The sequence below is a fragment of the Aquarana catesbeiana genome, linkage group LG03, assembly GCF_042186555.1.
Source record: "Aquarana catesbeiana isolate 2022-GZ linkage group LG03, ASM4218655v1, whole genome shotgun sequence".
Taxonomy (NCBI): domain Eukaryota; kingdom Metazoa; phylum Chordata; class Amphibia; order Anura; family Ranidae; genus Aquarana; species Aquarana catesbeiana.
Window position 1 is genome coordinate 550553754 of NC_133326.1, and position 24057 is coordinate 550577810.

The 24057-nt window shown below is 42.0% G+C and overlaps 1 protein-coding gene across 1 annotated transcript in view; it reads left to right on the forward strand.

The window, feature by feature from the left end:
• The window catches only part of RAD52 (RAD52 homolog, DNA repair protein), a 257504-nt gene that overhangs the window by 117878 nt on the left and 115569 nt on the right, over window positions 1–24057 (forward strand). Inside the window, 3 exon segments of the mRNA XM_073621619.1 lie at window positions 2364–2431; window positions 14939–15057; window positions 15847–15922. Coding sequence (XP_073477720.1) covers window positions 2364–2431; window positions 14939–15057; window positions 15847–15922 — 263 coding nt within the window.

Below are 24057 nucleotides of genomic sequence, written 5' to 3' on the forward strand. Positions count from 1 at the left end.
ACTAGATCCACACTTATTGAAAATCGTGCTGCCTAATGATTGGCAAATGATATGCAAAAGTTTTTTGTGTGTGTATTTGTTATCCTAGTCCTGGACAGAGGGCCAAAACAGTTTTGCAGTGGTCTTTAACAGATTTGGTATATATACAGTGGGGACGGAAAGTATTTAGACCCCCTTACATTTTTCACTCTGTTATATTGCAGCCATTCGCTAAAATCATTTAAGTTCATTTTTTTTCCTCATGAATGTACACACAACACCCCATATTGACAGAAAAACACAGAATTGTTGAAATTTTTGCAGATTTATTAAACAAGAAAAACTGAAATATCACATGATCCTAAGTATTCAGACCCTTTGCTCAGTATTTAGTAGAAGCACCCTTTTGATCTAATACAGCCATGAGTCTTTTTGGGAAAGATGCAACAAGTTTTTCACACCTGGATTTGGGGATCCTCTGCCATTCCTCCTTGCAGATCCTCTCCAGTTCTGTCAGGTTGGATGGTAAACATTGGTGGACAGCCATTTTAGGTCTCTCCAGAGATGCTCAATTGGGTTTAAGTCAGGGCTCTGGCTGGGCCATTCAAGAACAGTCACGGAGCTGTTGTGAAGCCACTCTTTCGTTATTTTAGCTGTGTGCTTAGGGTCATTGTCTTGTTGGAAGGTAAACCTTTGGCTCAGTCTGAGGTCTTGAGGACTCTGGAGAAGGTTTTCGTCCAGGATATCCCTGTACTTGGCCGCATTCGTCTTTCCCTCAATTGCAACCAGTCGTCCTGTCCCTGCAGCTGGAAAAACACCCCCACAGCATGATGCTGCCGCCATCATGCTTCACTGTTGGGACTGTTTTGGACAGGTGATGAGCAGCCTGGTTTTCTCCACACATACTGCTTAGAATTAAGGCCAAAAAGTTCTATCTTGGTCTCATTAGACCAGAGAATCTTATTTCTCACCATCTTGGAGTCCTTCAGGTGTTGTTTTTAGCAAACTCCATGTGGGCTTTCATGTGTCTTGCACTGAGGAGAGGCTTCCGTCGGGCCACTCTGCCATAAAGCCCCGACTGGTGGAGGGCTGCAGTGATGGTTGACTTTCTACCACTTTCTCAGATCTCCCGACTGCATCTCTGGAGCTCAGCCACAGTGATCTTTGGGTTCTTCTTTACCTCTCTCACCAAGACTCTTCTCCACCGATAGCTCAGTTTGGCCGGACGGCCAGCTCTAGGAAGGGTTCTGGTCGTCCCAAATGTCTTCCATTTAAGGATTATGGAGGCCACTGTGCTATTAGGAACCTTAAGTGCAGCAGAATTTTTTTTGTAACCTTGGCCAAATCTGTGCCTTGCCACAATTCTGTCTCTGAGCTCTTCAGGCAGTTCCTTTGACCTCATGATTCTCATTTGCTCTGACATGCACTGTGAGCTGTAAGGTCTTATATAGACAGGTGTGTGGCTTTCCTAATCAAGTCTAATCAGTATAATCAAACACGGCTGGACTCAAATGAAGGTGTAGAACCATCTCAAGGATGATTAGATGAAATGGACAGCACCTGAGTTAAATATATGAGTGTCACAGCAAAGGGTCTGAATACTTAGGACCATGTGATATTTCCGTTTTTCTTTTTTACTAAATCTGCAAAAATGTCAACAATTCTGTGTTTTTCTGTCAATATGGGGTGCTGTGTGTACATTTAATGAGGAAAAAATGATTTTAGCAAATGGCTGCAATATAACAAAAAGTGAAAAATTTAAGGGGGTCTGAATACTTTCCGTCCCCACTGTAGATGAGAAATTGTCACTCAAGCGTGCCGAATTAAGAATTGCTTAGGCCCCAATTCACACCTGGGTGATTTTCTGGTTTTATATTGTCATCTCTTTTATAACTATTTTAGAACAGCAACAGAGGGATTTCAAATCAAACTGCTTGTTTAATTTATATTATTCATTTATTATAATAAATGATTATTCAATATCAGTCTAATACTCATTTTCACTGCTTCTTCTAAGCATCACCTTGCTGTACGACTAAAGTAATGTCTTCCATTGTATGTAATGCTGTAGAGATTTGCTTTTTTCCAGATGTAGCACCACTTCTGCAAGTTAGATGATGGCATCTGCCAGTACTGGATGTGGACCTCAGCTTTGACCAAAACCAGCAGTCCTGTCAGCTTCTGTAAAATGGTTGACTGTTAGCTTCCATTTGCTAATGACACCTGAAAATACAACAGAATAGAGTTGAGCATGAGTTGCAAAAGACAATTCCATTTGCACATAGTACAATGCTTTCAGTCATTGAAACAATACCCTGTTGTAGTGCTAAAAAATTCAAGGAGAGCGCATAGATCTTTGTACTAATTTTATGTTTTCTGTACAGATTTTGTGGACCTGAGTAATGGAAAGTTCTATGTTGGAGTGTGTGCGTTTGTCAAAGTCCAGCTGAAGGTAGTACATTTTAATGATCAGATCAAGCTTGTACCTTGTCCTGATATCTTTTTTAGTTTTTTGTTTCATTTTATTTTTTTCGGCACTGTTCATATTAACTCCAGGCACAATATTTTTTTGGTATGGCCTGGCAAAAGAAAGGTTCTGTAAGTTTGTTGTTGCTTTGGGTTGCTCTTTCCTCACTTATGTTGTCACCAGGATGGTAAGTAAAACTATTTTGCAATAAAAAAAACAGACAGAAGTAGAAATCTGATGGACATTCAGTGCATCCACACAATAAGTGCTTTGTTGTCTCATTTCTCTTGAACCCTTTCGCTGCCAGGTCCTGCGCTCTATTAAACTCAGGTGGCCAGACAACTTTTACAATTTAAACATTTTTTTCTTTTAATTTTTCCCTTACAGCTTTTAGTGTTTGTAAAAGTTCCTCAAACCATACATTTTATGAAAGCAAAGGACCAGTAGAATAAAAAGAAGGTGCTACTGATTTTTATAGATCCAGCAATAGTCGCACAAATATTTATCAAAATAATAATATTTTCTCTAAAAGTACACTAAAATCATTATTAGCCAACACAAACACAGCGAAACTTAAAACAATGCTTTATCTAAATATTTCTGCTAAAAGTACACTAAAATTACTAGCACACATAAACACAGCAAAACGTACAAAATTTCTGCTAAATTCCTACAAAATCAATAAGTTAAAATTTGTATTGTGTTAATCAATAACAAATATTTGTACATTTTAAATTGTTCCTTTTTCTGCAATGGTGAAATTCAAAGGTGCTTAAAACTGTTTGTGACTAGAGCTGCATCCAGACAGCCTTTGGTACTCTATGGGGGCTACCTAAAAGACAAATATTGCCAAACCTTTTTTGGCTATACTTCTCTTGTGGGTCACAGAAGTGCACTTACTTGTGCTCTTAAAATGTCAGGTTTCTGTGAAGTAAAAAAAATGAGACAGATAACTTATTTAAGAACTTTTTCCACCTTTTAATGTGACCTATAAACTGTACAACTCAACTGAAAAACAAGCTGAAATCTTGGGGAGTAAAAAAAAAAAAAAAAAATTTGCCTCTGATTAACCCCAAATAAAGTTCAGCTGTTCTAGTGGGTTTTTTCTGACATTTTCTTAGTCTCATCCTACAGCAAAAGCCATGGTCCACAGAGTGCTTTCAAAGCATCAGAGGGATCTCATTGTTAAAAGGTGTCAGGAGAAGGGTACAAAAGAATTTCCAAGGCATTGGATATACCTTGGAACACAGTGAAGACAGTCATCATCAAGTGGAGAAAATATGGCACAACGGTGACATTACCAAGAACTGGACATCCCTCCAAAATTGATGAAAAGACAAGAAGAAAACTGGTCAGGGAGACTGGCAAGAAGGCTTCAGTAACAATAAAGGAGCTGCAGTAATATCTGGCAAAGACAGGCTGTGTGGTACAAGTGACATCAATCTCCCGTATTCTTCATGTGTCTTGTCTTATGAAGAAAAACATTCAAGCCCAGCTAAATTTTGCAAAAACACATCTGAAGTCTCCCAAAAGCATGTGGGAAAATGTGTCATGGTCTGATGAAACCAAGATTGAACTTTTAGGCCATAATTCCAAAAGATATGTTTGGCACAAACACAACACTGCACATCACCAAAAGAACACCATACCTACAGTGAAGCATGATGGTGGCAGCATCATGCTTTGGGGCTGTTTTTTCTTCATCTGGAATAGGGGCCTTAGTCAAGGTAGAGGCAATGATAAACATTTCCAAATTCTAGTCAATATTGTCAAAAAACCTTCAGGCTTCTGCTAGAAAGCTGAACATGAAGAGGAAATTAATCTTTCAGCATGACAACGACTCAAAGCATACATTCAAATCAACAAAGGAAGGGCTTCACCAGAAGATTAATGTTTTGGAATGGCCCAGCTAGAGCACAGACCTGAATACGATTGAAAATCTGTGGGGTGATCTAAAGAAGGCTGTCCACAGGAGATGCCCTCGTAATCTGACAGATTTGGCGTGTTTTTACAAAGAAGAGTGGGCAAATATTAAGATGTGTCATGCTGATAGACTCATACCCAAAAAGAATGCTGTAATAAAATCAAAAGGTGCTTCAACAAAGTATTAGTGCAAGGGTGTGCACACTTTTGGAACCATAATATTTTAGCTTTTTAGTTTTTACTTCCTTCCACCTAAAAGATTTCAGTTTGTTGTTCAACTGAGTTGTACATTTTATAGGTCACATTAAAGGTGGAAAAAAATCTGAAATTATTTATCATTCTCATTTTTTTTACATCGCAGAAACCTGACATTTTAACAGGGATGTGTAGACTTTTTTTGAGAACTGACAATTTTTATTGATTTTTCATAAAAAAGGGAATTTCCAACATAAAATACAGGAAAACACGCTTTTTTGTTGTGAAAGTACATCTGGCAAGTAATCAACAAACATCTTGGCCAGTGATAAAGTTCAGTGCAGGCATGCATAGCTTACAACCATTGGCAGTATGTATAATTGTCATGTGAAATAGATGGTACACCAAAATCTAGCCTGCATAAGTGCGCGTAAACAAATGGAGGAGGAGAAAAGTATAATGAAAGGGTTAAGGGGAGTCAGGGATAGGAGAAGAAAGAAACGGAAGAAAAAGTAGTAAAGGAGAGAGAATAAGAGAAGACAACCACCCGCCCTAAAAGCTCCACATCACCTAATAGGCACTAACATAAGTGCAGATAATCTCTGGGAGATCGAGGGCTACGGAGTATTAGGTTGTAGGAGTCTCCAATAGGACCCATGGCTCCCATACTCGATTATGTTTATCAAGAGTGTTATTTAGAGAGGCCGTCAGGTACTTCATTCTTTTAACATCTCTGATCCTGGAGTGCAGCTCGAACAGTGAGGGGGGTTCCCTCTTTTTCAACTTCAGGGCTACCAAATACCGCACTGCAGTTAGCACGTGGGCTAAGAGCTTTTTTGACAGTTTAGAAAAGTATGTGAGTGGGAAGCCCAGAAGAAAAGTTTTCGCGTTGAAGGGGACCTCAATACAAAGATGGATTGAAGCAGGGAGTGCACCTTCTGCAAATAGGGGATGAGTAGAGGGCAGGTCCAATAGATATGATATAGCGTTCCCCTATCTTTATGACATCGCCAGCATTGGGGATCGGCAGAGGGGTATATGGAGTGGAGCAGGTCAGGGGTCTGGTACCAATGAAATAGAATCTTATATTGATTCTCTTTATAGAGTGTACAGATGGAGCTCTTAGCGGCCTGCGACCATATGAGCTGCCACGTGTTCAGGGGTATATCTACACCCAGGGCCTGCTCCCATTTACCCATATATGCATGTCGTGGTCCGGCTGGCGATAAATCCATGGTCAGGAGCTGATAAGTATGCAAGATAATACCTTTAGGGGACGAGCCCCCTAGACATAGTTTTTCAAATTCAGTTAGAGGGGAGAATTGGAGATTCGCTACCAAAGATTGCGCATAATGCTGTATTTGTAACTAACTAAAAAAAGCCTGTCTGGGTATGTTAAAGGCGTCTTGCAGATCTTGAAAGGATCTCAGGGTTCTGGTTCTGGTGTCTACCAATTGACCATAGCGAAATGGGGCCTTATCCATCCAGAAGTGAGACATCTGCGAGGTCAAACTATCTGGGATATTGGGTGTGAATAGGAATGAGGTGACTAGGGAGGAGGTGGTGGTAAGCAGGTATGTCGATTTTGCGCGCCGCCATAACGTGCGCAGAAGCGCCATTGGCCCTAATAGCTGTATACCGCCAGACACTACATCAGAACTCCATAGCATGGAATTCGGGTGGACAGGGGCTAACCATAATTTTTCAATTTGTGTCCATCGGTTATAGGCATGGAGAATGCACCAAGAGGCTACAGGGCGTAACTGGGCAGCTAAATAATTCTTTGCTATGTTAGGGAACGCAAGGCCACCTTGAATGCGTGGAGGGTACGGGACCGTTCTAGCGATATGGTGCCTCTTATCGTTCCAGAAAAAATGTATCAGGTCGCCCTGGAGTCTCTTAAAGTGCGAGGTTGGGATGGGGATAGGTAGTGTCTCAAAAAGGTATTAGTTTAGGCAGAATTGTCATCTTTAAGGTCGCAAGGCATCCGAAAAGAGATAATTTTAGAGACTTCCACTTGGCTAGGGAAGCCCTGATGGAGGTGTATAGTTGGGGGAAGTTGGTTTTATAGAGAGTGTCGTGTGTAGGTGTGAGGTGGACCCCGAGGTATTTTAAGGAAGAGGTCTTCCATGTGTAATTAAATGTTTGTGAGAGGGCTGATAGTGTTTGGTGGGATATATTGAGGGGGAGGCCTTCCATCTTTGAGTTATTGATTTTGTACCCTGAGAGGGCACTATACCGGTCTAGTTCTACGTGTAGATTCGGGAGAGAAACATAGGGTTGCGTGAGGGTGAGGAGGACATCGTCAGCAAATAAGGATATCTTAAAGTCTCTAATACGGACTGGGATACCGTGGATTTTTGGGTTCTTTCTAATATGGGCTGCTAAGGGCTCAATACATAGGGCATATAAAAGAGGAGAAAGTGGGCAGCCTTGTCGGGTCCCGTTGGAAATCCTGAAAGCAGAGGAAGAGGCGAATTGGGTCCAGGGCCGAGGGAGATGAGTATAAGTGAGTGATGGCTCGGAGAAAAGGGCCTTCAATACCAACCCGATGGAGAGTTGCAAACAGGAAGGGACAGCCCAGCGTATCGAAGGCTTTTTCCGCATCTAAACTGAGAAGTATTGCGTGTAGACTTTTTATATTTACTGTATGTATGTTTATTTTCTCAAGTCGCCTTTGAGAGAGTGCAGCTCCACCCATTTTCCAGGAAACACATACAGCCTTTGCCATGGTGGAAGCGCATGCTGGAACCAGGGAGCTGCGCTCTCTCCAAGGTGGAGGGTGTAGGCTTACCTCTGTGTCTTTTCTTTTGCAGTGACCATCCCAGCATCCCCCAGTACGGGCAGGAGGTGTTCCGAAGTCCCCGGTCTCTCCAGCTCAGGAATTACAAGGTCCCGCAGGTGGCACGGTGTCTGTGTGCCCGGGGTCCGCTGGCACGGCCCTGGTGGCCGGGCGGATGCCACTGCTGGTCAGCGATGTGTCGGTTCCAGGTCCCGGACGGAGGGTGACATTATATCCGGTGACGCGACTTCCTGCAGGGGCGTGGTGCCAGTGGTTCTAAGCACCTGGAACGCAGAGACTAGGGGGCGAGTCCGTCGACCGGCGCTTCCGGTTCCGGCCCCCATTGATGACCCCGGGAAAATTTAAAAACCAGATGCGATTGCATTGCTCGAGGCACTTTTTCCTTTCTGTCCGGTGGTGGTCTAGCTGTGCACTAGGGGTTGGTAAATTAGTTTAGGGGCCCTAGGTGAGTTTAATTTTTTCTCATTGCAGGAAAAAGCGTTAGGAAAGTCCAAGCATTCAAATCCACCAAGTCAGAGGAAATGTCCCTCCTGGAAGAACCCCCTTTAGAGATTAATGGCAGAAGGCAATGTGCAGGTCCTGTATTAAGGACTTGGTTGAAGTGGAAACGTCCCAGCAATACAAGGACTTGCTCTCTTCAGTACAGGAACTTACGAGCTCACTGAGTTCAGTCAAGTACATGCTGGTACAGAGCCTGGCAGTCCCAGGTTGAGCCCCAGCATCCACCATCCAGCCCGAGGACATCCTCCTCCAGAGCAGTGAAGGTTGTGGACTCAGGTGATGAGGGGGCAAGTACTCTTCCCTCCCTCAGGGATTCAGATGAGGAGGAGGAAGACTATAGCCGAGCCCCTAGGTACAAGCTATCTTTGGAAGAAGTGGACAACCTTCTGAGAGTGATCTACACTACCATCGAAATCCAGGAGGAGAAGGCGCAACTGTCAGTTCACAACAAAATGTACCAGGGACTGGATGGCACTAAACACAGAGTATTCCCAGTCCATAGCGTCCTCTTTGAGAAGGTAAAGAAGGAATGTACCCTGAGAGAGGCCCCTTCTTTTCCAAGACCCTTAGAAGAAGGTTTCCCTTCAAAGATAAGGAGTCAGAGGTATGGAATAAGAAACCACGGGTAGATGCTGCATTCTCGCAGGTTTCCAGATGCACAGACCTAGCATTCGAGGACATGGGGGTGCTGGAGGATGCGATGGATAAAAGAGCGGACTCCCTCCTGAAAAAAGCGTGGGATTCCGCATTAGCCAGCCTCAAACCCGCTATGGCTTCCACGGTTGTCGCAAGGAACCTTGAATGCTGGGTAGAGAAGCTGAAGAGCCACGTAGAGGCAGGCACATCACGGTAAAATCTTTTGGAGTCCTTTCCATTGATACTGAAGGCAGTAAAGTACATGGCTGTTGTATCTGCTGAATCAGTTAAGATGACAGCAAGGTCGTCAGCGTTGGGGAATTCAGCCAGACATGCTAAAAACTTGGTCTGGTGACACAGCTTCCAAAATTAAGCTGTGTGGCTTACCTTTCTCGGGTGATCTTCTTTTTGGTCCGGACCTTGAAACAGTCTTGGACAAGACAGCCGACAAGAAAAAGCCTTCCCTTACAAGAAGAAACAACCTATCAAAAATAATTTTCATGCTGTTCAACAGCCCCACAAAAATAGGGATCAAGACCACAAGAGCCGCTGGGTCTCCCAAAGGGGTAAGGGAAGAGGAGTTCTCTTCAGATCTCCCCCAGACCAGCCCCCTAAAAACAAATGACAGTCTTACCCAAGTAGGGGCAAGACTGTCTGCCTTTCACCTTCAGTGGAACAAAACAACTACAAGCCTGTTTGTGAAAAACATCATTTCCCAGGAATACAGTCTGGGTTTTCAGAGCCACCCCCAAGCAGATTCTATGTTATGGCCCTGCAAAGGGATCAGGAAAAAGCTTCTGCAATGATGATCCTGCTGCAGGATCTGATTCAACAAGAAGTGATTATCCAGGTCCTAGAAAGTCAGGAAGGCCGAGGCTTCTATTCCCATATCTTCCTGGTGAGGAAGCCTTTGGGAAAGTATCAGTAGATTCCGTACTTAAAGATCCTGAACAGATCGATCCACTACAAACATTCAGGATGGACACGATCCATTCAATCACGTGATTACTGACTCCAGACTGTTTCATGGCATACCTAAATCTAAGGGACGCCTATTTACATGTTCCCATAACTCAGGCTTCTCAATGCTTTCTACGTCTTGCCCTCAACTTTGGGACCTCAGTCTGGCATCTCCAATTCAGAGCTCTGCAATTCGGACTTTCATCCTCCCCCATTATCTTTACAAAGATAATGGCGGAAGCTCTGGAACCTCTGAAGCTGAAAGGAATTTCAGTCATTCCATATCTGGACGACCTGTTGTTTTTCGCAGACTCCGAAGAACAAGTCTTGACAAATCTCCTGGTGTCTGAGGCTCTCCTCAAGGACTTAGCGTGGCTCTTAAATCTAGAAAAATCGAATCTAGAACCCACACAGGAGATGAAGTTCCTAGGCTATAACATAAACTTGGTGCTTCAAAAAGTTTTTCTGCCACAGGAGAAGAGGGAGAAGATCCAATCTGCAGTGAGACAGGTTCAGACCAACCTCTCAGTGTCAGTCAGATCAGCCATGGTAGTCTTAGGCCTTCTCGGAATCAATTCCAGCTATTCAGTCGGTCAGATTACATTCCAGACCCCTCCAGATGAATATCTTACAAAGATGGTCACACCAGGAACCGCTAGAAAAACAGATCAAACTTACCTCAAACGTAAAGCAGGTGCTCTGGTGGTGGAGGAATTCAACTAACCTGGCAAAAGGTCTTTCCCCTAGATAAATTTCTAACAACAGACGCAAGTGCTTGGGGATGGTGAGCCCACCTAGACGGTCAAAACTCTCAGAGGGCCTGGTCCGCAGTGGAAGCCGGAAAGTCCTCATTGGCGGGAACTGAAGACGATCTTTCTAGGTCTTCTAGCTTTTCAACAAGTGGTAAGGGGACAACACGTTCAGGTTCTCTCAGACAATACAACTGCAGTAGCTTATGTTTTGAAACAAGGAGGAACCAGGAGCAGAGGGCTCCTAGAGCTGGCCAGTCAGCTACTTACCTGGGAAGAACATATTGTGGCCTCATTTTCAGCAATCCATCTGAAGGGATCCCAGAATCTGCTAGCAGACCTACTAAGCAGAAGGAGACTGGTGGAAGCAGAGTGGAGTCTGAACCAAGTTTTCTTGATGATCTCCGAAGCTTGGGGGCAACCTCAAATAGATCTGTTCGCCAGCCAACAGAACTCGAAAGTACAGAAGTTCTTCTCTCTACACGGAGAAAACCGGGCAGTAGACATAGATGCTCTCGCCCATCTGTGGCATTACCAGCTGAGCTACGCCTTTCCCCTGATACCACTGGTTCTAAGGAAATTCAGGGAGGAAAATACCAATCTGATCCTGGTCACTCCCTTCTGGCCAAAAAAGCCCTGGTTCGTGAGACTACTAAACCTGGTCACAGAACCTCCATGGAAGCTGCCGCCCAGAAAGGACCTGTTAACACAGGGGTCAGTGAGCCATCCGGAAGCAGAACGACTACATCTAACTGCTTGGTTTCTAAGGAAGACCTCCTGAAAGCCCAAGGGACTGTCTGATAAATTAGTGAAGACCCTACTTTCCAGTAGAAAAGAGGTAACTCGGGCCATATACCTGAAAGTTTGGAAAAAATTCAATTCCTGGTGCACTTCTAAGGGCCTCCAGGTCAAAAGTTTAGTGTCAGTCTTAGAATTTCTCCATGATGGAATGGAGAAGGGGCTGGGAGCCAGCACCCTGAAAACCAAGGTGGCGGCTCTATCAGGTTTTTTTTTTTGAGAGGACTCTATCCAGAGAAGTCTTAATTTCAAGATTTGTTAGGGTACTTGCACGAAATAGGCCAGTAGCCCTCAAAGTTTTTCCCAGTTGGGATTTGTCTGTTTTACAGGATCTCATGGGAGCTCCGTTTGAACCCTTACAGCGAGCATCCTTACAGAACTTAGTTCTTAAAACTATTTTTCTGGTAGCTATCACGTCAGCAAGAAGAGTCAGCAAGCTTCAGGCCCTGGCAGTCACAGAACCTTTTCTGAAGGTCTTTTCAGACAGAGTGATCCTTCAAACAGACCCAGCGTTCCTACCCAAGGTTTCTTCGACCTTTCCCCGCTCACAGGAAATAGTCCTGCCCACTTTCTCTTTTCAGCTCCTGCCAATACAGGAGAAGAAGCTTTTCACTCACTGGACGTGAGGAGATGTTTGTTACACTTTCTAAATGTCACTAAAGATTCAGAAGGTCAAACGCTCTCTTTATGATATTTTCAGGCTCACGGAGAAAGCTTACAATAGCACGCTGCTCAGATGGCTTAGATTGGCAATCACGGAGGCTTACAAGGCCAAGGGAGAAATACCCCCCTCAAATATTGCTGCTCATTCTACAAGATCAATGACAGTTTCCTGGGCCGACAGGGCCGGTGCTAATCCTGAACAAATTTGCAGGGCTGCCACTTGGTCCAACTACTCAACATTTCTCTGACATATTATAGGTTGGACTTGCTGTCCTCCGCAGATCAAACCTTCGGCAAGAAGGTACTGCAGGCAGTAGTCCCACCCTAGGGTAAGTTTCTCGGGTTATCCTCTTCAAGGTTGTCCTGAAAGGCGATTTGAGAAAGACTTAGTTAGACTTACCGGTGATGGTATTTCTAAGAGCCTTTCAGGACAACCGCTACTTCCCTCCCTTGCTTCTCTTAGTAGTTTTAAGTGTCTATCATGGTTGTTTGGTGGTTTTCTGTTTTTCAGTGTGTTGGAGACTACACAATAACAAGCCATGGTGGAAGAGGAGGGATTTAAAGGCTGCATGTGTTTCCTGGAAAATGGGCGGAGCTGCGCTCTCTCCAAGGTTGTCCTGAAAGGCTCTTAGAAATACTGTCTCTGGTAAGTTCTAAGTCTTTTTCAACAACCCCAAAATTCTCCTTTAAAATTGCCAGAACATCATATGCCCTCTTAAAGCAAAGAACCTGTAGAATAAACAGATGGTTGTTGCAATTCTTTATGTCCACAATGTTTGCACAGCTGTTTATTAAATGCTTATTTTGAGGAGAAAATATAATAAAATGAGTTATAGCGCAAACACACACAATATAATGCCCGATTTTTTTTTTTTTTGGTCTCATGCATACTGGACGCTTTCTAAACTCTCACATGTATGTTGAGATTGAAGTTTGCATAAACATGCTCACCCTGGGCATGCATTTGCTTTTCTGGGTGTGTGTAGGATAGAGAGGGTTACGATAAAAAACAATTTCAAAACGTTTTATTATAATCTTTATTTCTCTTAAATTCATTGAGGGACACAACTCTTCTATTCTTGACCTTAGGGTTATAGCACCACCTACAGGGGTAGAACACTAGGCCGAAAAAGAATACAGAGCCACCTTATGGGCAGTCCTAGCTGGTATAAGTCACCATAAGCAAGCCAGTTTTTTTATGCCTAGTGTTTTAGGAATAAAGCTTGCCATAGATGGAGCGATTTTCTTTCCTGCAACCACAGGTGACTGTGTTAATGGGGGAATCCCTCCTGCAGAGCCATTGTGTTCCACCAGGCTGCAGATTTTGTCCAGCCTTCTCTGTGCCCATAACCTTCACACCCTGAGGAGGTTGTGTTGCAGTCCTTGGCTGTGATCTGGGTGGTTCATGTATACCTGTCTGCTACAGCTTCCTTCAGGAGGCTGCATTCTTTTTTGTAATGATGGATGGCCCCTAGAATCGCCTTTCTTTCTCCCCTGCCGTTATTTCCTGAAGGATTCGGCAGATGTTTTCTACCTTTAAGAATTTGGCTTCCCTTCCTTCCCACCCCTTCCCTTCATGGCACACTGCTCCAGAGCAATTGGTGCCTCTTGAGCATTCTTACATCAGGGTCTGTGCCTCAGGTTTGCAAGTTGGCTTCCTGGTCATCTGTGCACACTTTTACTACTTTGTTGTGTTCTCATCTTCAGATGCTTGTTTTGGCTGTGTTTTGCAGGCCGCTGTTTATCGTCCCTTGTCCCCCCCGGGAGGGAGGGTTTGTATGGGTGTTTGGCATGTTTGCCTAGTTGCCTGGTTTTGGTTTGCCCCCCACTCATTGAGGCACTGCTTTGGGATATCTCTATGAGCAAGAATAGAAGAGCTGTGTCAGTCAATGAACACAAAAGAAAATGAGATTTTTTTTTTCTACTCACCGTAAAATACCATTCTCTAAATTTGATAGATACAGCAAACACCCTTATTCTTGAGTTTTTCTATCTTCTTACACTGCTTTGTGACTATCTGGCTAGCTGGCTTGCCCATCGTGCAGAGGAGGTTTATATCAGCTAGGGCAGCCCCTAAACAGTACTTTGTACTTTTTCTGCCTAACGTCCTACTAGTGTGGTAGTGCTATAACTATGTGGTCAAGAATAGAAGAGCTGTGTACATCAATGAACTCAGAGAAAGGGATTTTATGGTGAGTAGCAAAAAATCCATTTTTTTTTATTGCTATCACAAGGGGTTAACAAACCCCCATGTGAGAGTATTGTCAGGTGAAAGCTACTCTTTATGGGCAAAATCTCCCCTGCCCTCCAAAGAAGTGTGCCCACACTGTGAAAGCGATCTTTTGCTTTACAGCTGGGAGGTGCCTGAGGAAAATGGGCACAAGCTGATGGCTGCTATTGCAGCCATCAGCTTGTGCTTAACCCTGTAATCTTTGAGCATACGTCCAAAGGGCTGAACTAGTTAAGTAGCCCATTTTGGGGCTAATATGTTGCTAATATAACTTAGGCAGTAAATCCGCAAGCCTGAACTGCCACATGAGAGTGTGATGGGACCATTTATATCTGTCAACTTTTACCTTTATCGGGAAATGGAAATTTACATTTGCATTTTTGGGGAGGCTTTAGCATTAGATAGAGGTTATGGGGGAAGCACAAGGGAGGCAAGTACAGCATACATACTGTGGGTAAAAGACAAATTTACTTATTTTATATTGTGTGACGTACGTTTCATCAAAGTTAATCCCTCTGAAAAGTTACAAAATTTCACCCAACATTGAAAAGGATGGGCACTGATTTTAAGAGCTGGCTCATGAAGTCTGTGTTTTTACAATCCATACTAGTATTGCATTTAGTGTAGGGACCACACAAACCTGTTAGATGCAACCACAGCCAGAGTCGCTTTTCCACCCCTTTTATCACTGGCGCAGTAAATGTAGGAGCCATAGGGTTTTATTTACTAAAGACAAATCCACTTTGCACTAGTAGTGCACTTGGAAATGCAGTCGCTGTAGATCTGAGGGGGAACATGCAAGGAAAGGAAAAAACAGCATTTTTGCTTGTACATGATTGGATGATAAAATCAACAGAGCTTTCCCCTCATTTCAGAACTTCCCCTCAGATCTACAACGACTGCACTTCCAAGTGCACTTGTAGTGCAAAGTGGATTTACCTTTAGTAAATCAACCCCATAGTGTTGGATTGTTTTAGTATATTTGCTATCCTGTTACACAAAAATGTTCAAACTTTTCTCTATACCCCAACCAGGACGGCTCCTTCCATGAAGATGTTGGCTATGGCGTTAGCGAGGGACTGAAATCTAAGGCATTATCCTTGGAAAAGGCTCGCAAGGAGGCTGTCACTGATGGATTAAAGAGAGCGCTCAAGTAAGAGAGACTCTTGAGTTGTGTGCTTCAGCCACACTTCTACATTTTCCAGCTATTCTGTTTTACTGCCCTATCTGAGCAATGTTTGGCTTGCTTATATACACCAGTAAATATGATATGCAGATATTTATAAAAAAAAAAACTTGATGCGATGGGTGCGTATGATCTGCTGCTTTCTTTCTTAAAATGTTATTTGTTTGCTGTCACACATACCTTGGCCAAATATCAGGAATTAGGGCTTCGCTGACTGCAGGCATGTTCAAGGCCATTGAATTGGAAATTAATGAAGCCTGGGACCAGAAGTTTTAGAAACCTGTTAGCAATGGCAGATCACATAAAATTTTTTTTACGTTTTGGATAGCATGAGAAAGTGCTAAAACCACTGTCAGGTATTTATTGCTATTGGCTGCATGTGCTGATCGAATGCTGGTTTTCCAGCAGGACTGTTCAACAGGAGCCATTCTAACGACTGGCTTCTGTTGAACAGAGAGGAGTAGACATGTACCATGATTCAGCTGGTTCTTGCGGAGTACGTGTGATATGTACCCGGCTTTAAACCATAGATTGATGAATTTTCTAAGCCTTATTTTTGTTTTCCGTTGAACACTTGTGCCACGCACCCTGAAATGCACACTGTAGACAACATTCATTTTTTTCATATCTGAATTTAGCTAAATATATATATATATATATATATATATATATTTTTTTTTTTGTCACTGCTTTACAAAAGGTGGTTTATCTCTTTAAAAAATAGTTATTAACCCCCCTTTTTTTTTTTGGTGCTAGGTGTTTTGGAAACTCTCTTGGCAACTGCATCATGGACAAAAATTATCTTCGAGCCGTCAACAAGCTGCCCAAATTGGTCAGTGATAGTCAAGATTGGTATTGTACCTGCTAATTTGACTCCTGTTCTTTTCTGATTTCAAAGCCTGTACCCATTCCTTGAATGCCTATATCAAATACTTTCAATTTGGATGTGGATGGGCAAAATAAGCAGTTAATGAGAGTCTAATAGAATTGACCACACATTTTAAAATGTGATTGTGCGGTCTACTAAAGTTAAAGTAGAACTATAGGCAAAACTTTTTTTTCAATTTGGATAGCGTAAGGGAAGGTTATAACCCCTATCCCATTGCAGAGATTTCCCTTCACTTCCTGTCCCATATAACCAAACAGGAAGTGAGAGAAAAACACTGCAAATTAAGGGAATTCCTTGGGGACCCCCAGGCCATCAGATCTAGTGTCCCCATTGGAAGATTTCCCCCTATTACTTTTCTGGGTACAACCCAAAATCTGAGACTTTCTTCTACTTTCACTTTAAATGATAATGGTAAACAGGACAAATAGGATGAATCTCCTTAACCGGGGCACAGACAGCAATAAACTGACAAGCGTTCTTATCCTTCACTCCATCCAAAACAAAAAAAAAAGTTTTGCCTTTAGTTATACGTTAAGATATAATTGTATGTAATTCAAGAATTTTGCGGGCTCATTTGAAATCCATTGTGTTAATAAAATTTGGAAGAAATTGTATGCAACGTTACTTGTATAAACTGGAACAGTAGTAAAGATGGAATTCTGCTTTAATTTTATGAAAACACCTAAAATGTTTCTGCTAGACCCTATATGATCTTTGCTTAGGCTTTTCTTTCAAAATAAGCAGCATTCTTGGAAATATTTTTTTTTTTTATCTTAATTGTGCATTAAAAGATCACAGGTGGAGTCTTCGTAGACCCTCGTAATATGCTCCTACCTTCAGGTGATTATATACTGGCAAGCTTTTGAGGACATGACCTCTAAGCACTTCTCCCATAACCCTACCACACTCTGTGAATCCTCAGTTTTGTGCTAGTGTTTAAGGGTGATGGACCTTTTGGGCACTGGATACTGTAGGGGTGCTCACCTCGGTACTTTGTGCAATGTGTGTAGTCAGCCGCAGTGTGCTATACAGGTCCAGGGCTGTTGGACATCCCTATAGCATCCAGACCCTTCAGGGGGTATGCCTACTTTGACAAGTGAAGCCTGGACTTTATTTAGGGCCTGCCATCAGGGTCAGGTAAGACATGATCACCCCTGTATCTCTGCCCATAAAACGGGGACTATGTTTATTCATTTTACAGTGTAAACTTTTCAAACTTGGTGCTAAAACTTGGCCACTCAGAGCTTTGTCAAACCACAAGTTGCACACTTTAACGGCAGTTTTAGCTAGAACCTTTCTAACATACTCAGGTGCTTCCACCCACCTTTTTCACCACAAGGACTTTGCTCCAGAATGGTTTACACCTGGGTCCCTGTGTTTTACTTCCTTACCCGATATTTCGCACCATATTCTGTGAGTGACCCTAAAGGAAAAATACCCTCACCTGTAGCTATGGTGGAAACCAGGTGAAAGGGAGCCACTGCAAAAACTCAGGCAGACATTTGCTTTGCTGAAAGCCTGCACAACACACCATGCTTCCCTTACACCAAGGCAGGACGATTTCAATGCCAGTCTCTGCATGCAACTCAAGTTCCATTCCGGCATGCAACAAGCAGCTTACCTGACGACAAAGGCAGATTTTTCTGCATCTGTGTCACAATTTCTCTGACAACTAATGCCAAGCCCTGTTTCCAGTTTCTCTGTTCCTACCTGAGTCAGATCCCGATATGACCGGCCTAGAGGAGGAGAACATAGAACAGCACAAAGGACCCAGAGGTGGTGTTAGAGGAGGCTGTGGAAGATTTCCCACCGCCAGACTCTTATGCACCTGAAACTGCAGCTCAACGTAAAATTCTTACTAATGTGAATATGCTCACTTCTGCATTGTTTCATTGGATTCTCCTCTGTCTTGCCATGCCCCTTTGGGTACAGAGACCTGCAAATTTTTTTAAAAGACAAATGTCTAACGAATGTGTTTAAATAGCGAAAGCCTTAGACATTGTGTATGTGAACAAAATCCCAGTGTTGTGCTGAAGATAAATAGTAACTTGTTGACAAAATATATTTCAACGCAAAATACGCGAATAAATAAATGAAAATTGGTATGTGTAGGACCTAACTTTTGTTTTTAGCCTCTGAAATCCAATTGTTATTTGATTTGTGTTAGTCTCTGGCAATTATTTACCAATAAATTTATATATATATATATAATCCTGGCTGTGCTCCTGTGCGTAATTTTACCCAAACTTAGTGTGGATTATTCTGTTTAGATGTTTAGTAGATATAAAGTGCTAGTCTTGTAAATAAAACGCTGTAATCATATATTACATATCGTTGCGTAAGTAAGTAACAAAGTGCAAATAGTGCTTAAAACCAAGAAGGTGCTGGTATACTCTTTGCTAATTAAAAAGTGACTTGTGCTTACATATAATAAAGTGATTTGTGCTTAGATATAATAAAGTGACTTGTGTACAAAAAACCCATGCTTATTGGAAAAGACAGTTTAGTTTCTTTTAAAAGTCTTTTTATGTGGTTCAAAGGGGTAAATCCTCTTTGGAAGACCATATTGTGTGAGAAACTTCTTATCCAGGTGCTGGCTTGGTGATGGTGCCTCTTAAACGTGCTCTTATTATGCTTGCACTCAACGGATAACCTTACCCCTGCAGGGGTACGAGCAGTCACAGTATTTGCCACTGTGTAGCAACTTTGGATGTCTCCGGTCTGTGCTTTAAGTGCTGTTTACCGATTTACATATGTTCATCATAAAAGAGAGAAGGAATGCCCATAGTGTAAAACCGTATGGAGAAGCTTTATTGTAACATAAAAATATTGTACTCACATTTTAAAAGGTAAGTTTAAGCATGAAAGAGAGTAAATTCCATCACAAACAGCCTGTGCAAGACGTTCGTAGGTCCCTCCCTGCGCGTTTCGTCATCAGACGTCTACTGGAGCTGTAAATCGGTAAACAACACTTAAAGCACAGACTGGAGACATCCAGAGTTGCTACACAGTGGCAAATACTGTGACTGCTCGCACCCCTGCAGGGGTAAGGTTATCCGGTGAGTGCAAGCATAATAAGAGCACGTTTAAGAGGCACCATCACCAAGTCAGCACCTGGATAAGAAGTTTTTCACACAATATTGTCTTCCAAAGAGGATTTACCCCTTTGAGCCACATAAAAAGACTTTTGAAAGAAACAAAATTGTCTTTTCCAATAAGCACGGGTTTTTTGTACACAAGTCACTTCATTATATCTAAGCACAAGTCACTTTTTAATTAACAAAGAGTATACCAGCACCTTCTTGGTTTTAAGCACTATTTGCACTTTGTTACTTACGCAACGATATGTAATATATGATTGCTGCGTTTTATTTACAGGACTAGCACTTTATATCTACTAAATGTCTAAACAGAGTAATCCACACTAAGTTTGGGTAAAATTACGCACAGGAGCACAGCCAGGATTATATATATATATATATATATATATATATATATATATATATATATATATATATATATATATATATATATAAAATTTTATTGGTAAATAATTGCCAGAGAGTGTAACACAAATCAAATAACAATTGGATTTCAGAGGCTAAAAAAAGTTAGGTCCTACACATCCCAATTTTCGTTTATTCACGTATTTTGCTTTGAAATATATTTTGTCAACAAGTTACTATTTATCTTCAGCACAACACTGGGATTTTGTTCACATACACAATGTCTAAGGCTTTCGCTATTTAAACACATTACCTAGCCTCTACACAGAAGTAAGGAGACCACACAAAGCACAAAACGGTGGTTCATCAGTAAAAAATTTTACCCCACTAGAGCAGCGCCATATCTACACCTGCTTTCTATATACACCCTAATACACTCCACCTAAGTGGAATTGTATCTGCAGAGGCAGCAGCTTTATATCTCAGTAGTACCCATATCCATTGCGCGGATATACCTTACACAAATGTCTAGCAACTTTCCCTGTTCACAACAGAATAGAATGGGCAATGTATTACAGTTGGGTCTCTCCAGAAAAGATTTTTACTCCTCTGAAAATCAAACTCTGTCCAGTGGAAAAAGTGTTCATTAATAAGTGGTCTGTTCCGGTAGTTGATCCTGCTATCGGTTTTAAGTAAACATCTCACTGTACCATTTGAAGATGATCCTTTGTTTAGAGGTATGGATGAGAAGTTTGAGACCCTCTTAAAGGCTCCCTTTACACTCGCAGGCCCAGCTCTTCAACCAGCTGTTGCTGTCATTTCTGGCTGTCACACTGCAGCTAACTGGACTAGGGCAACAAACAACCCACATGATCCTGTATGCCGGGTCTGTGCCCTAACTGGGCAACTACAGCAAATAACTTCTGCTCTGCTCTTTTGTGTGTGTGGATGGCCTAGAACAAATAAATACATACTTTTATAGAATGGCTCTAATCTCTATTAACATTTGCAGAATCTTGTAGCTCAAAACCGGGACAGCTAAAGCTGCCTGTAAAAGACGCCTCATACATATGCCATTTGAAGGAGTCTGTCTTTGGTGAGGCACGTGACGATTTCAGAAACAATGTCACATGAGGGAAGGTTCTACTTCCTTAGTGGAAGACTCCAAAACTCCACTCCATCAGTCCCTACAGCTTCAAAATGAAGACCACCTAATTAGTCTACCTAACCTTTGACTTCAGAACCTCAGCCCTTTATTTCGATGCAAGTCTTGTCCCAGAAAGCCCACCAAGTCTTCCTAAAGCCCTCTTCCCAATAAAGGGAAGCCCTCACTCCTTAGAGTTGGGGGACACCTGTGGGCTCAATTAGTTTTTCCAAGGGGTACAAAATAAGAGTTCAAAATTCTTCACAAAGGTCCCAGCATCTCTTTTTCCACTTCTCAGAACTCTGGGCATTCAGGTCACAGGTTATCTGGATCACCTTATCCTGAAGGACTTATCTCACTTCCAGCTGTCAGCAAACATCCACAGGACAATTCAGATGCTCCAGTTTTTCATTTGGGTAATCAATTTCCAACAATCTGCCTTCCAGTTTTCTTTTCACCTAGAATACTTGGGTCTGGTCCTGGACATATCCCAAGCAAATGTTTTCAAGCTCACGCTGAAAAATTGAGGTCAAACAGACATCCTAAAATGAGATTCTCTAAGAGAGTTCTTTGATTCATGGTAGCCTCCTTCAATGCTTTGCCATTGACCCAATTGAATTCAAGATCTCTCCAATACAACATCTTGTCGATCCGGAACAAGCATACTCCACTCAACCTGCCCATGTCTCCTGTCCTGCCAAGCAAGGAATTCTGTAACTTGGTGGATCTCCAGCCCAGCCTTACCATTAAGGAAGTCTTTCCTTCCTTATCAATTAAAGATGCTAGTCATTCAGACTGGGGAGGAGTGTTCCAGTCCCTCATGGTCCAGGGAACATGGTCTTAGTCCAGACTGATCTATGTTTCCCCCCCCCATTGCAAATTCGTCTGCTGCACAAGATAGAATAAAAGAAGAAGATGGTGATTGTCATTGCACCAAATTAGTCTAGAAGGATCTTTTACATAGATATAATCAGACTACTGTCTCTGGGCCCTCTGTTCCCTCTGGCTTTAGTAGCATGGCAGTTGAAGCCTACATCTTAAGAGACAGATTTGTTGGTTATTCTTTATATTCTGAATCAAGATTTACCATATATATGTAAAATTATATAAAAGTAAATAGTGGCACTAATAACTCAAAACATAAAACACCCAGTGATAAGCGTTAAAATCAGAATACATGAACATAAATATCATCATATTCCGTGCTTAAATAGTCCATAATTGAGACATGATGTCTCACACACTCTTCTACACAATGTAATCTTGGGTTCTTCCACCACACCACGTGCACTTGGTAATTCCACTCCCCTCTGGATATGCACTCACCAAATAGAGATGCCTTGCACTCTCATCCTCGTCAATAACAGCATCAACCCTCACAGGGTTAAGAAAAATAGAAAATGGGTTCAGCGCAAGCTACAATATCATGCACTATCATAAGCTGATGCAGCACCTAAAATTAGTGATAACTAATAAAGAAAATGTGAAACAATAAAGGGTGCAACAGTAGTGCAGTTAAAAAAAAACTGGACAATCAATATGTGAATACACAATTAACGTGAATTAAAAGTCCATATTAATGTCAAATATTGCTGTGAAACGTGAATAAATGGATCTTCTATATTTGCTCCAATCACCGTGTAGTACTAAAGTGCAAAAATGCTTAAAAAAAAATGCTTCACCCGAAGTGGTATATCAAAGCGCTCACCAAATTACATCGGCCACCAGGCATGCAGTAAACAGAAAAAATTCCTTTCATCCGATGTATCCCTTCATGGGTTTTATAGCATAGGCCCGCTAATTGTGGATCAACCAGATCTCAATCCAAGCGAAAATGGTATAAGATGCTATATGCATCTTATATCCGCTGTACCTTGAACTGGATTTGTAAGTGCAGCCTTTTAAGCTATTAAAAACTTTATTAAACTATCCATGCCTTTCTGTGGCTTTTCATGGCGGAGCCACTTTTTGCAGATGATTTGGATGTGAGCTGGTTTTACTAAGGAGTTACCCATATGTATATACCATTTTCACTTGGATTGAGATCTGGTTGATCCACAATTAGTGGGCCTATGCTATAAAACCCATGAAGGGATACATCGGATGAAAGGAATTTTTTCTGTTTACTACATGCCTAGTGGTCACTTGGTGGCCGATGCAATCTGGTGAGCGCTTTGATATACCACTTCGGGTAAAGCACTTTATTTGAAGCATTTTTGCACTTTAGTACTACATAGTGATTGGAGTAAATATAGAAGATCCATTTATTCACGTTTCACAGCAATTTTGACATTAATATGGACTTTTAATTCACATCAATTGTGTATTCACATATTGATTATTCAGTTTTTTTGAACTGCCCTTGCAGGGTTAAACATCCACCGATCTCCAATCGTGTAACAGATGTCAATAGACTCTCCACATAAAAAAAGTGTAACGCATGATGCCTCATAGCACACTGTACTGTACAGTGGAATGAATGACGCACCGCAGTATACCAAAGCACATATACCTTATTATTATATTATATTTTGTTATACAGGATTTTTATAGTGCCAACAGTTTGCGCAGTGCTTTACAAAATGAAGCCAGACATTACAGTTACAATACAATGTGATTTTCTTTGTGGCAGAACTATTTGTAATGAATCTGCTGCCTCAGTGGGCAAAGTAACATGCATTATTGCACCACAATGGATTGCTACAGTGTGAATCAGCTCTTAGACTAGCAGGCAGAAGCAGATCTCACACTGCAGATTTACAGTTAGAAGGCTACAGATCAAGGGATCCTAGGCACAGGAATGGTACTGCTGTTTTTTAGGTGGTACTCAGGACTAGGGATGAGCCGAACACCCCCCGGTTCGGTTCGCACCAGAACATACCGAACAGGCAAAAAATTCAGCAGAACACACGAACACCGTTAAAGTCTATGGGACACGAACATGAATAATCAAAAGTGATAATTTTAAAGGCTTATATGCAAGTTATTGTCATAAAAAGTGTTTGGGGACCCGGGTCCTGCTCCAGGGGACATGTATCAATGCAAAAAATTTTTTTTTAAAGTCAGTTTTTTAGGGAGCAGTGATTTTTTTTTTTTAATGCTTAAAGTGAAACAATAAAAATGAAATATTCCTTTAAATATCGTGCCTGGGGGGTGTCTATAGTATGCCTGCAAAGTGGTGCATTTTTCCCGTGTTTAGAACAGTACCACAGCAAAATTATATTTCTAAAGAAAAAATTGTCATCTAAAACTGATCGCAGCTGTAATGAATTATCGGGTCTCGGCAATATAGATAAAACTCATTGAAAAAAAGAGCATGGGATCCCCCCCCCCCCCAGTCTATTACCAGGCCCTTCGGGTCTGATATGGAAATTAAGGTGAACCCTGTGCCAAATTTTTTTTTTAAATGGCGTAGGGTTCCCCCCAAAACCTTCAGGTCTGGTATGGATTTTAAGGGTGAACCCTGCGCCAAAAAAAAAAAAAAAAAA